The 13,225-nt window shown below is 46.5% G+C and overlaps 2 protein-coding genes across 2 annotated transcripts; one reads left to right on the top strand and one right to left on the bottom strand.

Moving 5' to 3' along the window:
• Nucleotides 1-316: 316 nt before the first annotated feature.
• Nucleotides 317-11,030, top strand: LOC131695967 (uncharacterized). Its single transcript, XM_058984496.1, has 4 exons — nt 317-346; nt 2,105-2,436; nt 7,151-7,193; nt 10,695-11,030. Exons 1-4 carry the CDS (start codon nt 317-319, stop codon nt 11,028-11,030), a joined length of 741 nt encoding a protein of 246 aa, XP_058840479.1.
• A 341-nt stretch (nt 11,031-11,371) lies between these two features.
• On the bottom strand, nt 11,372-12,667 carry LOC131695966 (histone H1A, sperm-like). Its single transcript, XM_058984495.1, has 2 exons — nt 12,113-12,667; nt 11,372-11,398 (listed from the first exon to the last, which is right to left on the bottom strand). The coding sequence occupies exons 1-2, from the start codon at nt 12,665-12,667 to the stop codon at nt 11,372-11,374; spliced, it is 582 nt and encodes a 193-aa protein (XP_058840478.1).
• Between the last annotated feature and the right edge of the window lie 558 nt (nt 12,668-13,225).

The raw sequence follows: 13,225 nt of genomic DNA, 5'->3' as shown, positions 1-13,225 counted from the left end.
TTCTATACATCCGTCTACATGGTACGTTATATTGGCTTCTATGGTACTTAAATATCGATATCTGATACTGATCTATGATGGAACAAATTGTTACTGATGAACAAACTATTTCTGTTTGATATTCTTCTACTGTTGGAATTTTATTGATTTCTAGGCGATTTTTTTTTGCTCATACATAGTTTTTCTTTTTAGGAATATTTTTTTGCAAATCTAATGAAAAGCTGAAAAAATCAAGTCTGGCAACACTGGCTCCGGAATGGAAATGGTGGGGGAAGTATAGTAGCCGAATCGAACCGTATACAGAACGAAAAGGCACATGGCACGTACACGAGCGAGACAGGCGATAGTAGTGTTTATTCGCGACTATAAAAAAAATCGGTCGGTCTGTTTTGGTCATCATTCGTCGTTTGAACAGCATCACAGTGGTATCAGTAGTAGAGCAGAATTTTCGCGCCATGGCCCGTACGAAACAGACCGCCCGCAAGTCCACCGGAGGGAAAGCTCCCCGCAAACAGTTGGCAACGAAGGCTGCCCGTAAAAGTGCCCCAGCTACGGGTGGCGTTAAGAAGCCCCATCGCTACAGACCAGGAACTGTCGCGCTGCGAGAAATTCGTCGCTATCAGAAGTCGACAGAGCTACTAATCCGCAAGCTGCCCTTCCAGCGTCTGGTTCGTGAGATCGCGCAGGACTTCAAAACCGATCTGCGCTTCCAGAGCTCAGCCGTCATGGCCCTTCAAGAAGCCAGCGAGGCTTACCTGGTTGGTTTGTTCGAGGATACCAATCTGTGCGCTATCCATGCCAAGCGAGTGACCATCATGCCGAAAGACATCCAACTGGCTCGCCGGATCCGTGGGGAGCGGGCCTAAATTTGGTGTGTGCCCATCACCCCCCAGAACGAAACAGCAACAAACGGTCCTTTTCAGGACCACAACCAATCATATTTTACTAAGAATTATTAGCAGAAATTTTCCGTTTCCCTCCAAAAATGCTCAGGCGGGTGGCTGTGTGTGTTTGTTAGACAGCACGCCGATGGGGGATTTTTTGCCAGCAGCACCACCTCGTACCGATCGACAGTAGTAGCGTGTGAAAAACAAGACCCATTGAGGGAAATCTTGCGCGGCCGATTTGTGATTTAGCACCAAATCGATGAGTGAACTTTTGAGAGATTGGGTGAAATCGTCAATGCCATGATATGAGGGAAACTATTATTAAGCGTCTGACGAGCATTGCAAAAAAAAAAAACTTGTGCAATGCTCACAGAAATGTACGTTGATGATTATCGGAGTGAAAATCAAATTAACTCTTTTTATCAGAAGAAAATAGTCGCCCTGAAAAGGGCGGTTTTTACGGCTAGAAAGGAGCGGGATTTAAGTTGCTGCGGAGGCCCTCTTTTCAGTCTTCTTCGGCAGCAGTACGGCCTGTATGTTAGGCAACACGCCACCCTGAGCAATGGTCACACCGGAGAGCAGTTTGTTCAGCTCTTCGTCATTTCGAATGGCCAGCTGCAGATGACGGGGGATGATTCTGGTCTTTTTGTTATCGCGAGCAGCGTTTCCTGCCAGCTCCAGTACTTCGGCGGCAAGATATTCCATCACAGCTGCCAAGTAGACGGGTGCTCCGGCACCGACACGTTCAGCATAATTTCCCTTCCTCAGCAGACGGTGAATTCGGCCAACAGGGAACTGGAGACCGGCACGAACTGAGCGGGATTTTGGCTTTCCCTTCACTTTTCCTCCTTTACCGCGTGCAGACATTGTTGTAGGTTTATCGCTGTGCGCGTTCGTGTGTAGTCACGTAGACAATACGAGTAACACTGATGCCACTCGCGCACACAGCACCCCTTGTTATGCATTCGCTTCATTGCACATCGTTCGCCAAAGGGGCGGAGTAGCGAACGAACGAAACGCGCTAAACACAAAAAAGGACGAACCTTCGTCTCGCTACACGATCGTATATAAGCGATATGTAGTGATTTTTGCTACCAATCAGTCAGCGCAGTTCGCATCGAGAGCGTTAACAGCAGCACAACCACGTCGTTACTATGGCACCGAAAGCCAGCGGAAAGGCTGTGAAAAAATCCGGCGGCGGCGGTGGCAAGGCACAGAAGAACATCGCCACAAAAGCAGGAGGAGGAGAGAAGAAGAAGCGAAAGCAACGGCGCAAGGAAAGCTACGCTATCTACATCTACAAGGTGCTGAAGCAGGTCCATCCGGACACCGGTGTCTCGTCGAAGGCGATGAGCATCATGAATAGCTTCGTGAACGACATCTTCGAGCGTATTGCTAACGAAGCATCTCGTCTGGCCCATTACAACCGACGGTCGACGATCACCTCCCGCGAGGTACAGACCGCCGTTCGTTTGCTGTTACCGGGAGAGCTGGCGAAACATGCCGTATCGGAAGGTACCAAGGCCGTTACCAAGTATACCAGCTCGAAGTAAACGTGTCGCCCGCCCCGCCGCCGGATGTCACACACCACCACCCCATCGTCATCGGCCCTTTTCAGGGCCACCAAAACACGTTCTGGTAAAGAGTTGAATTGAAATGTGTACACATAGTTTATATAAACATTAGTTGTTGTTGTTTGTTTGTTTGTTTGTTTCATTAGAGCAAAAACGTCGTTGTCATTTTTGTTTCTCTGTCCATTTTTCAAATCATCACCAAATCAATTGCTGTAGTTTGTGGAAGTAGTCTTTCCCCTTACCGCTAGTTGATTGTTTTTGTTAAGACGGAAAACGGTCTTTTTTCTACCCCTTTATCGTCTATATTCTACTCAGTCAGTCTAAAACAGCCCCTGCGTATGAAAATTCTGCCGCAAAAAGAACACATTTCTGGATCATACTTGTTAATACAATGCACTTCCCAGCCTTCAAACTTCTGATCTGCGTTGAACGTTAATAATTAAATACCCAACACAATTCATAATCGCAAAGTTGAACAATACAATACGTTCGTCAATTTAGGCTAAAAAATCGGTAATTATCGTTCGTTCGTTTGTTTATTGTGCCAGCCAATTTTTCTCTGTTTTATTATAGCCAAAATAAGCGCGTTGTTTGCTAATCAGAGTAATATTATACTTGCTCTGTTTGTTTGTTTGTTTGTTAAGGCAACAGAAAACCACGGCCTACTATTAATTTACCTGTACGTACGTACGTTTATCTGAGCAAGAAACCGCGCCTATTTACTATAGTGATTTGTTTAATCAAACTAACGACGACTGATTTATCTTGCCAATCGGCAGCCAGTTGAATGCGGGTGTGTGCGCGCGCTGCTGCTCAAGCTAGAAAACTCATGGGGGGAACGGAGCATTAACGGAAAATAAGCATCAATCAATTCTTTACAATTTTGTTAGTCCTGAAAAGGACTGTTGTTTTGGGGGGACGCGCACGTTGTCGGGAATTTACTTCTTGCCGGCGGTGACCTTCTTCGGGGCGGTGGCGGCCTTCTTTGGCTTAGGTGCCCTCGGCTTGTTCGCTGCAGCCTTCGATGGTTTGGTGGCTTTCTGTTTAGTGGCAGCCGTTACCGCCTTTGCAGGGGCAGCAGCTTTCGCTTTCTTCGTAGCCGATTTCTTAGCGGCCGGGATCGCCGCCTTTGGCTTGCTGGTCTTCTCACCACCACCAGCCGGCGGATTTTTCTTCTCCCCGGATTTAGTAGCCGATTTCTTCGGTTTTTTCGCTGCACCCGATGGTGGTTTCTTATCGCCAGCCGGTTTCTTTGCTTCGACCGTCACCTTAAACGATCCGGAAGCACCGGTACCCTTGGTCTGGGTGATGTTTCCCTTCTCGACACCCGTTTTCAAAGCCTTCCGGATAAACGGAGCCAGCCTGGCGACGTCACACATGTAGTTGGCGGCGATGTACTTTTTGATCGCCTGCAGTGATGATCCGCTCCGTTCCTTCAGGGTCCGGATGGCAGCCAGAACCATCTCACTCACTGGTGGATGGGTTGAAGATTTTTTCGGTTTCTTGGCGTCACTCTTGCTAGCCTTGGCCGCCTGCTTCGGTGGCGCTTTGGCGGCTGGCGGAGAGGCGACGACGGCAGGGGCCGTAGCAGCAACGTCGATAGCAGTTTCAGCCATTGCGCGTTCGTTTGGTTTGGTTTTCTTCCACACACACAGTTGTAGACGACGAGTCGATGGATGCACGATGATGCAAGTCTGCGAATATGATAACCGGGGGTCCGGTGTCTGTTGTTTAGGATCGTATTCATCGGCTCTGTTTGGGAACGCGTAGATGACGGTTGGAAGTTACTATTCGATCGGTGCCGGTAAAATTTTACGGACTGTTGTTTTAAATCAACCAAAATCGAATTACTGCTTGTGAAAAGTACACTGGAAGTTTGCATTCAATTTACTGCACTGTCCGCACCGTCCAAACTAACACCCGCTGAACATTCTGTTTTAAGCGTATGGCCGAATATTATCAAATCATGTATCCGACTATGGCGGCACGTGCAAACTGAATTGTGGAAAATAGGTTAATTTGAACCTTCTAGCAATTGGAAAACCTTTTCGGTGCTATCCAATCGAAAGAAAACTTCTCTCTATATAAAATTATTTCATTTTTGTACATATTTGCTCGAGCGGAAGTGCTCGTAATTTGGCGACCTGCGGAAAACGTTTCGGTCGGCTGGTCCTTTGCTGAAAACTTTCGTTATTAAAATTACTAAAACAAAAAAAGTTAACGGGTGGCAACACAAATTTTGGATTTTTTTTCTCAACCTGTCAAAAAAAAAAGACAAACGATTCGATTGAAATTAGAAGATACGTTCTCCATTGTTGGCCAAAAATTAGTGAACATTTCAAACCGATCCGTAATTGGATGCTGTTCGGCGAAGCTTCCGTTTGATGTCGGAACAGGCGCGTAGTACGGCGTCTACGTCAACTTTGCTAATGCATTTCGTGATCTTCTACCAATCAACTTGTTTGCAATTCGTGGCTCTCAAAACGAAATCCCGAAGAAATCTGCGATTGGGCGACACTGAAGCAAATTGTGAAGCGGGTTGTGCTTTTTAGGGTACAAATGGGATCGAGTGGGTATTCGGGAACGATTGTTTTTTTTTTTTTTTTGCTTTTTTTTGCGAGGGAAGTAACTTGCTTCGTGCAAAACAAAATATTTAGCCAAAATAATTTTTTTATCAACCGGCAAGCGGCATTGAGATTGCACCGTCGAAAGGTGTTGTAAACAGTCGACGGCGCAACGTTTTCCCCTTTGAAATATTGTACCGTGCACTTTTCGCCGAGATTCTTGTGTTGCTCGTAGAACCGTACAACGCGCTCGCGAAATGCTTTCTTGTTTCGACGGCAGAGACAGACAGAGAGAAATACCTCGAAAAAAATCCAACATTTTAGTTGCGGATTTTTATTTTAGTGCTCTAATCATCAGTGTTATTTCGAATTGCTTTGGCTAACTCAAAATTCTATTATTTAGGATGTACTGATCAACTCGCTACATCGTTGTGTACATGGCTGTGAGCTGATAAACCGCACGCGTCGACCATCACACCCAGGCGCTTCAGCGCACGCATCGATGGGAACGCTTGTCCCCCGACACAGATCACAAGCTGGACTTTTTTACGGTTGCTCAATCTCTCTCTCTCTCTCTCTCTCTCTCTCTCTCTCTCTCTCTCTCTCTCTCTCTCTCTCTCTCTCTCTCTCTCTCTCTCTCTCTCTCTCTCTTCCTGTGTGTGTGTGTGTGTTGTAATTGCTTCCTGATTGATACAGTACTAACTCACCAGCCATCAACTTTACTTTTATCATTCAGACCAATTAAAGGTACGCAAATTCATAGGTAGACAGGTAGGTGAAAGCGTGGTAAGCTAAAACGTGCGCGCGCGAAAAAAAGAGTCGGTCGGCGGTTCGTTGCTATCGAGAAACGAGCCGTTTTGTCCCATGATACGCAAGCTCAGGAGAAAGAAAAAGGAAATGCATATATGAAAAAAGGGAAACCCAGCGACTGAGCGCGTTGTAGTGTTACGACGGTCTCTCGCATATCCATCAAAATCGCACATTAAACAGTACGCCCCTGCAACGTGGATGAAAATTATGAAGGATACATTTCAAACTAATTCTTTTTTCTAAACATTTGGTGGCCCTGAAAAGGGCCTTTTGTGTTGTCGTGAACGTCGTGGTAGGGCTTAACCACCAAAACCGTACAATGTGCGTCCCTGGCGTTTAAGCGCATAGACGACATCCATCGCAGTGACGGTCTTCCGTTTGGCATGTTCAGTGTACGTCACAGCGTCCCGGATAACGTTTTCCAGAAAAATCTTCAGCACACCACGGGTTTCCTCGTATATCAAACCGGAGATTCGCTTCACTCCTCCACGTCGAGCCAGACGACGAATGGCGGGTTTGGTGATGCCCTGGATATTGTCACGAAGCACCTTGCGGTGCCGCTTAGCGCCTCCCTTGCCGAGCCCTTTGCCTCCTTTGCCACGGCCAGTCATCTTCTTGGTTGTTGTAGGTAATAACTTAGTAGGCTAGCGCAGCACACCTGCAGCAGCGAGATTCCAATACCGAATGTTGCAATTCGGCCCATTGAGTAGCGCTTTTATACTGATGCACACACATTCTCAGTCGCCGCCGCATAGGAAGATTACCATGGCTGCTATCTATATGCTTACTCGTGATGTGTTGGTTTGAAGGGGAAATAGCGCGAACACGAAGTTCACTGTTGCCACTGTTTTAGTAGCTTGGGATTGCCGAAATCTGCTTTATCCGGACTAATGCTGACATGGTAGCATTTTCCCTGGAAAACGATTGCCCAGAAATTGATTCTCCTGAAAAAGAAAGAAAGAAAAAGTAAATCGAAAAACAAACGGGTTTTTTTTTTAACTTATAAAGATTTTCTATACATCCGTCTACATGGTACGTTATATTGGCTTCTATGGTACTTAAATATCGATATCTGATACTGATCTATGATGGAACAAATTGTTACTGATGAACAAACTATTTCTGTTTGATATTCTTCTACTGTTGGAATTTTATTGATTTCTAGGCGATTTTTTTTTTGCTCATACATAGTTTTTCTTTTTAGGAATATTTTTTTGCAAATCTAATGAAAAGCTGAAAAAATCAAGTCTGGCAACACTGGCTCCGGAATGGAAATGGTGGGGGAAGTATAGTAGCCGAATCGAACCGTATACAGAACGAAAAGGCACATGGCACGTACACGAGCGAGACAGGCGATAGTAGTGTTTATTCGCGACTATAAAAAAAATCGGTCGGTCTGTTTTGGTCATCTGCCATCGGTAATCATTTCGTGCGCTCACATGAACTCGGCAATAGCATCCAAAGTCCATTCGAAACGCGGGTATTGAATAAAGTTCGCGCCCTAGATCAGTCAGTAGGTGGTGTTCCCCAGAATCAAATAGTGACAGTTGAACAAGTTCGCTCGGCAATCAAGAACACCAAAAATATGAAAGCTCCCGGGTTCGATGGAATATTCAATCTGACCCTAAAAAATCTGAGTATCAGAACGCTCACTCTCTTGACCAGCATATTCAACAAGTGTCTGGAGCTTCGCTACTTTCCTTCCATTTGGAAGCTGGCTAAAATCACACCGATCCTCAAACCTGGGAAAGATCCCACAATATCTTCGAGCTACCGACCTATCAGCCTGCTGTCGTCTCTGAGCAAGATTTATGAAAAGCTTCTTCTTGATCGCATCCTGGAATACGTGAGCAGTAACAACATACTTCTACCCGAACAATTTGGCTTCAGGAGGGGCCACTCGACGACTCACCAACTGATGAGAGTTGTCAACATAATTAAGAAGAACAAAGTCGTCTCCAAATCCACTGCAATGGCACTGCTCGACGTCGAGAAGGCGTTCGATAACGTGTGGCACGACGGGTTAATCTACAAGCTCAGCGAGTTCAACGTCCCAGTATACTTAACGCAAACCATCCGCAACTACCTACGAGATAGATCGTTCAAGGTTTCACTCCAGGGAGCAGTATCGGAAACGTTCCAAATCCCAGCTGGAGTGCCCCAAGGCAGTCTCCTCGGGCCTATCCTGTACAGCATATACACGTCGGATATCCCTCCCCTCCCCGATGGCTGCTGGCTGTCATTGTTTGCGGACGATACCGCCATACTGGTGAAGGGCAGAAAAGTGAACGAGCTCAGGAGCAAGCTACAGCGGTGTTTGGATATCTTTGTCGAATACACGAGCAACTGGAAAATACAACTAAACCTGCCCAAGACTCAAACGATCATCTTCAAGCACCGGCAAACTACCAAACTGGATCCCCCTAGTAACTGCAAAGTGACGCTTGGAGGCACGCCAATCGACTGGTCCTCAGAAGTAATCTATCTAGGTCTCCTAATAGACTCTAAAATCCTCTTTCGTCAGCACGTAGAAAAAGTTCAAGCTAAGTGTTCCCTACTAGTTAAATGCCTTTATCCACTCATCAATCGACGCTCCAAGCTCTCCGAACGAAACAAGTTGGCAGTATTCAAGCAGATCATCGCTCCCGTCATGGACTACGCTAGCCCAGTATGGCAAACATGTGCTCCTACCCACAAGAAAAAACTACAAGTGCTCCAAAACAAGACTCTGAAAATGATACTGAACCTTCCGTTCGATTCCCGGACCACCCTTGTCCATAGCTTGGCAAATGTAAATACCGTAGCACAAAGAATAACCACAAACACTAGCAAATTTCAGGCAAAATGCCGGAACTCCGAATATATGCTTATAAGCACTCTCTTCTAGGTTAAGTTGTAAATAGTGTACATAGTAGGTTAAGGTTAGGTTATAAAATTAAAACAAAGAAACAAATTCCGTTACATCCGGTAAATAAAAGTACCAAATTTATACTACGAATGAGAAACACAAAAAAAAAAAACAAGAAGATATGCACAAAGTTGAAGAGAAAATTCTGTATCACTTAAGAGATAAATTACATGTACTACAAGAAAACAAATTTAAAGAAATAAAGTCAATTTAACTGTTAAAAAAAAAAAACTGTTTTGGTCATCATTCGTCGTTTGAACAGCATCACAGTGGTATCAGTAGTAGAGCAGAATTTTCGCGCCATGGCCCGTACGAAACAGACCGCCCGCAAGTCCACCGGAGGGAAAGCTCCCCGCAAACAGTTGGCAACGAAGGCTGCCCGTAAAAGTGCCCCAGCTACGGGTGGCGTTAAGAAGCCCCATCGCTACAGACCAGGAACTGTCGCGCTGCGAGAAATTCGTCGCTATCAGAAGTCGACAGAGCTACTAATCCGCAAGCTGCCCTTCCAGCGTCTGGTTCGTGAGATCGCGCAGGACTTCAAAACCGATCTGCGCTTCCAGAGCTCAGCCGTCATGGCCCTTCAAGAAGCCAGCGAGGCTTACCTGGTTGGTTTGTTCGAGGATACCAATCTGTGCGCTATCCATGCCAAGCGAGTGACCATCATGCCGAAAGACATCCAACTGGCTCGCCGGATCCGTGGGGAGCGGGCCTAAATTTGGTGTGTGCCCATCACCCCCCAGAACGAAACAGCAACAAACGGTCCTTTTCAGGACCACAACCAATCATATTTTACTAAGAATTATTAGCAGAAATTTTCCGTTTCCCTCCAAAAATGCTCAGGCGGGTGGCTGTGTGTGTTTGTTAGACAGCACGCCGATGGGGGATTTTTTGCCAGCAGCACCACCTCGTACCGATCGACAGTAGTAGCGTGTGAAAAACAAGACCCATTGAGGGAAATCTTGCGCGGCCGATTTGTGATTTAGCACCAAATCGATGAGTGAACTTTTGAGAGATTGGGTGAAATCGTCAATGCCATGATATGAGGGAAACTATTATTAAGCGTCTGACGAGCATTGCAAAAAAAAAAAACTTGTGCAATGCTCACAGAAATGTACGTTGATGATTATCGGAGTGAAAATCAAATTAACTCTTTTTATCAGAAGAAAATAGTCGCCCTGAAAAGGGCGGTTTTTACGGCTAGAAAGGAGCGGGATTTAAGTTGCTGCGGAGGCCCTCTTTTCAGTCTTCTTCGGCAGCAGTACGGCCTGTATGTTAGGCAACACGCCACCCTGAGCAATGGTCACACCGGAGAGCAGTTTGTTCAGCTCTTCGTCATTTCGAATGGCCAGCTGCAGATGACGGGGGATGATTCTGGTCTTTTTGTTATCGCGAGCAGCGTTTCCTGCCAGCTCCAGTACTTCGGCGGCAAGATATTCCATCACAGCTGCCAAGTAGACGGGTGCTCCGGCACCGACACGTTCAGCATAATTTCCCTTCCTCAGCAGACGGTGAATTCGGCCAACAGGGAACTGGAGACCGGCACGAACTGAGCGGGATTTTGGCTTTCCCTTCACTTTTCCTCCTTTACCGCGTGCAGACATTGTTGTAGGTTTATCGCTGTGCGCGTTCGTGTGTAGTCACGTAGACAATACGAGTAACACTGATGCCACTCGCGCACACAGCACCCCTTGTTATGCATTCGCTTCATTGCACATCGTTCGCCAAAGGGGCGGAGTAGCGAACGAACGAAACGCGCTAAACACAAAAAAGGACGAACCTTCGTCTCGCTACACGATCGTATATAAGCGATATGTAGTGATTTTTGCTACCAATCAGTCAGCGCAGTTCGCATCGAGAGCGTTAACAGCAGCACAACCACGTCGTTACTATGGCACCGAAAGCCAGCGGAAAGGCTGTGAAAAAATCCGGCGGCGGCGGTGGCAAGGCACAGAAGAACATCGCCACAAAAGCAGGAGGAGGAGAGAAGAAGAAGCGAAAGCAACGGCGCAAGGAAAGCTACGCTATCTACATCTACAAGGTGCTGAAGCAGGTCCATCCGGACACCGGTGTCTCGTCGAAGGCGATGAGCATCATGAATAGCTTCGTGAACGACATCTTCGAGCGTATTGCTAACGAAGCATCTCGTCTGGCCCATTACAACCGACGGTCGACGATCACCTCCCGCGAGGTACAGACCGCCGTTCGTTTGCTGTTACCGGGAGAGCTGGCGAAACATGCCGTATCGGAAGGTACCAAGGCCGTTACCAAGTATACCAGCTCGAAGTAAACGTGTCGCCCGCCCCGCCGCCGGATGTCACACACCACCACCCCATCGTCATCGGCCCTTTTCAGGGCCACCAAAACACGTTCTGGTAAAGAGTTGAATTGAAATGTGTACACATAGTTTATATAAACATTAGTTGTTGTTGTTTGTTTGTTTGTTTGTTTCATTAGAGCAAAAACGTCGTTGTCATTTTTGTTTCTCTGTCCATTTTTCAAATCATCACCAAATCAATTGCTGTAGTTTGTGGAAGTAGTCTTTCCCCTTACCGCTAGTTGATTGTTTTTGTTAAGACGGAAAACGGTCTTTTTTCTACCCCTTTATCGTCTATATTCTACTCAGTCAGTCTAAAACAGCCCCTGCGTATGAAAATTCTGCCGCAAAAAGAACACATTTCTGGATCATACTTGTTAATACAATGCACTTCCCAGCCTTCAAACTTCTGATCTGCGTTGAACGTTAATAATTAAATACCCAACACAATTCATAATCGCAAAGTTGAACAATACAATACGTTCGTCAATTTAGGCTAAAAAATCGGTAATTATCGTTCGTTCGTTTGTTTATTGTGCCAGCCAATTTTTCTCTGTTTTATTATAGCCAAAATAAGCGCGTTGTTTGCTAATCAGAGTAATATTATACTTGCTCTGTTTGTTTGTTTGTTTGTTAAGGCAACAGAAAACCACGGCCTACTATTAATTTACCTGTACGTACGTACGTTTATCTGAGCAAGAAACCGCGCCTATTTACTATAGTGATTTGTTTAATCAAACTAACGACGACTGATTTATCTTGCCAATCGGCAGCCAGTTGAATGCGGGTGTGTGCGCGCGCTGCTGCTCAAGCTAGAAAACTCATGGGGGGAACGGAGCATTAACGGAAAATAAGCATCAATCAATTCTTTACAATTTTGTTAGTCCTGAAAAGGACTGTTGTTTTGGGGGGACGCGCACGTTGTCGGGAATTTACTTCTTGCCGGCGGTGACCTTCTTCGGGGCGGTGGCGGCCTTCTTTGGCTTAGGTGCCCTCGGCTTGTTCGCTGCAGCCTTCGATGGTTTGGTGGCTTTCTGTTTAGTGGCAGCCGTTACCGCCTTTGCAGGGGCAGCAGCTTTCGCTTTCTTCGTAGCCGATTTCTTAGCGGCCGGGATCGCCGCCTTTGGCTTGCTGGTCTTCTCACCACCACCAGCCGGCGGATTTTTCTTCTCCCCGGATTTAGTAGCCGATTTCTTCGGTTTTTTCGCTGCACCCGATGGTGGTTTCTTATCGCCAGCCGGTTTCTTTGCTTCGACCGTCACCTTAAACGATCCGGAAGCACCGGTACCCTTGGTCTGGGTGATGTTTCCCTTCTCGACACCCGTTTTCAAAGCCTTCCGGATAAACGGAGCCAGCCTGGCGACGTCACACATGTAGTTGGCGGCGATGTACTTTTTGATCGCCTGCAGTGATGATCCGCTCCGTTCCTTCAGGGTCCGGATGGCAGCCAGAACCATCTCACTCACTGGTGGATGGGTTGAAGATTTTTTCGGTTTCTTGGCGTCACTCTTGCTAGCCTTGGCCGCCTGCTTCGGTGGCGCTTTGGCGGCTGGCGGAGAGGCGACGACGGCAGGGGCCGTAGCAGCAACGTCGATAGCAGTTTCAGCCATTGCGCGTTCGTTTGGTTTGGTTTTCTTCCACACACACAGTTGTAGACGACGAGTCGATGGATGCACGATGATGCAAGTCTGCGAATATGATAACCGGGGGTCCGGTGTCTGTTGTTTAGGATCGTATTCATCGGCTCTGTTTGGGAACGCGTAGATGACGGTTGGAAGTTACTATTCGATCGGTGCCGGTAAAATTTTACGGACTGTTGTTTTAAATCAACCAAAATCGAATTACTGCTTGTGAAAAGTACACTGGAAGTTTGCATTCAATTTACTGCACTGTCCGCACCGTCCAAACTAACACCCGCTGAACATTCTGTTTTAAGCGTATGGCCGAATATTATCAAATCATGTATCCGACTATGGCGGCACGTGCAAACTGAATTGTGGAAAATAGGTTAATTTGAACCTTCTAGCAATTGGAAAACCTTTTCGGTGCTATCCAATCGAAAGAAAACTTCTCTCTATATAAAATTATTTCATTTTTGTACATATTTGCTCGAGCGGAAGTGCTCGTAATTTGGCGACCTGCGGAAAACGTTTCGGTCGGCTGGTCCT

The sequence above is a fragment of the Topomyia yanbarensis genome, unplaced genomic scaffold (assembly GCF_030247195.1).
Source record: "Topomyia yanbarensis strain Yona2022 unplaced genomic scaffold, ASM3024719v1 HiC_scaffold_6, whole genome shotgun sequence".
NCBI lineage: Eukaryota > Metazoa > Arthropoda > Insecta > Diptera > Culicidae > Topomyia > Topomyia yanbarensis.
The sequence above is the reverse complement of the archived record's forward strand: the minus strand, read 5'-3'. Positions and strand labels throughout refer to the sequence as shown.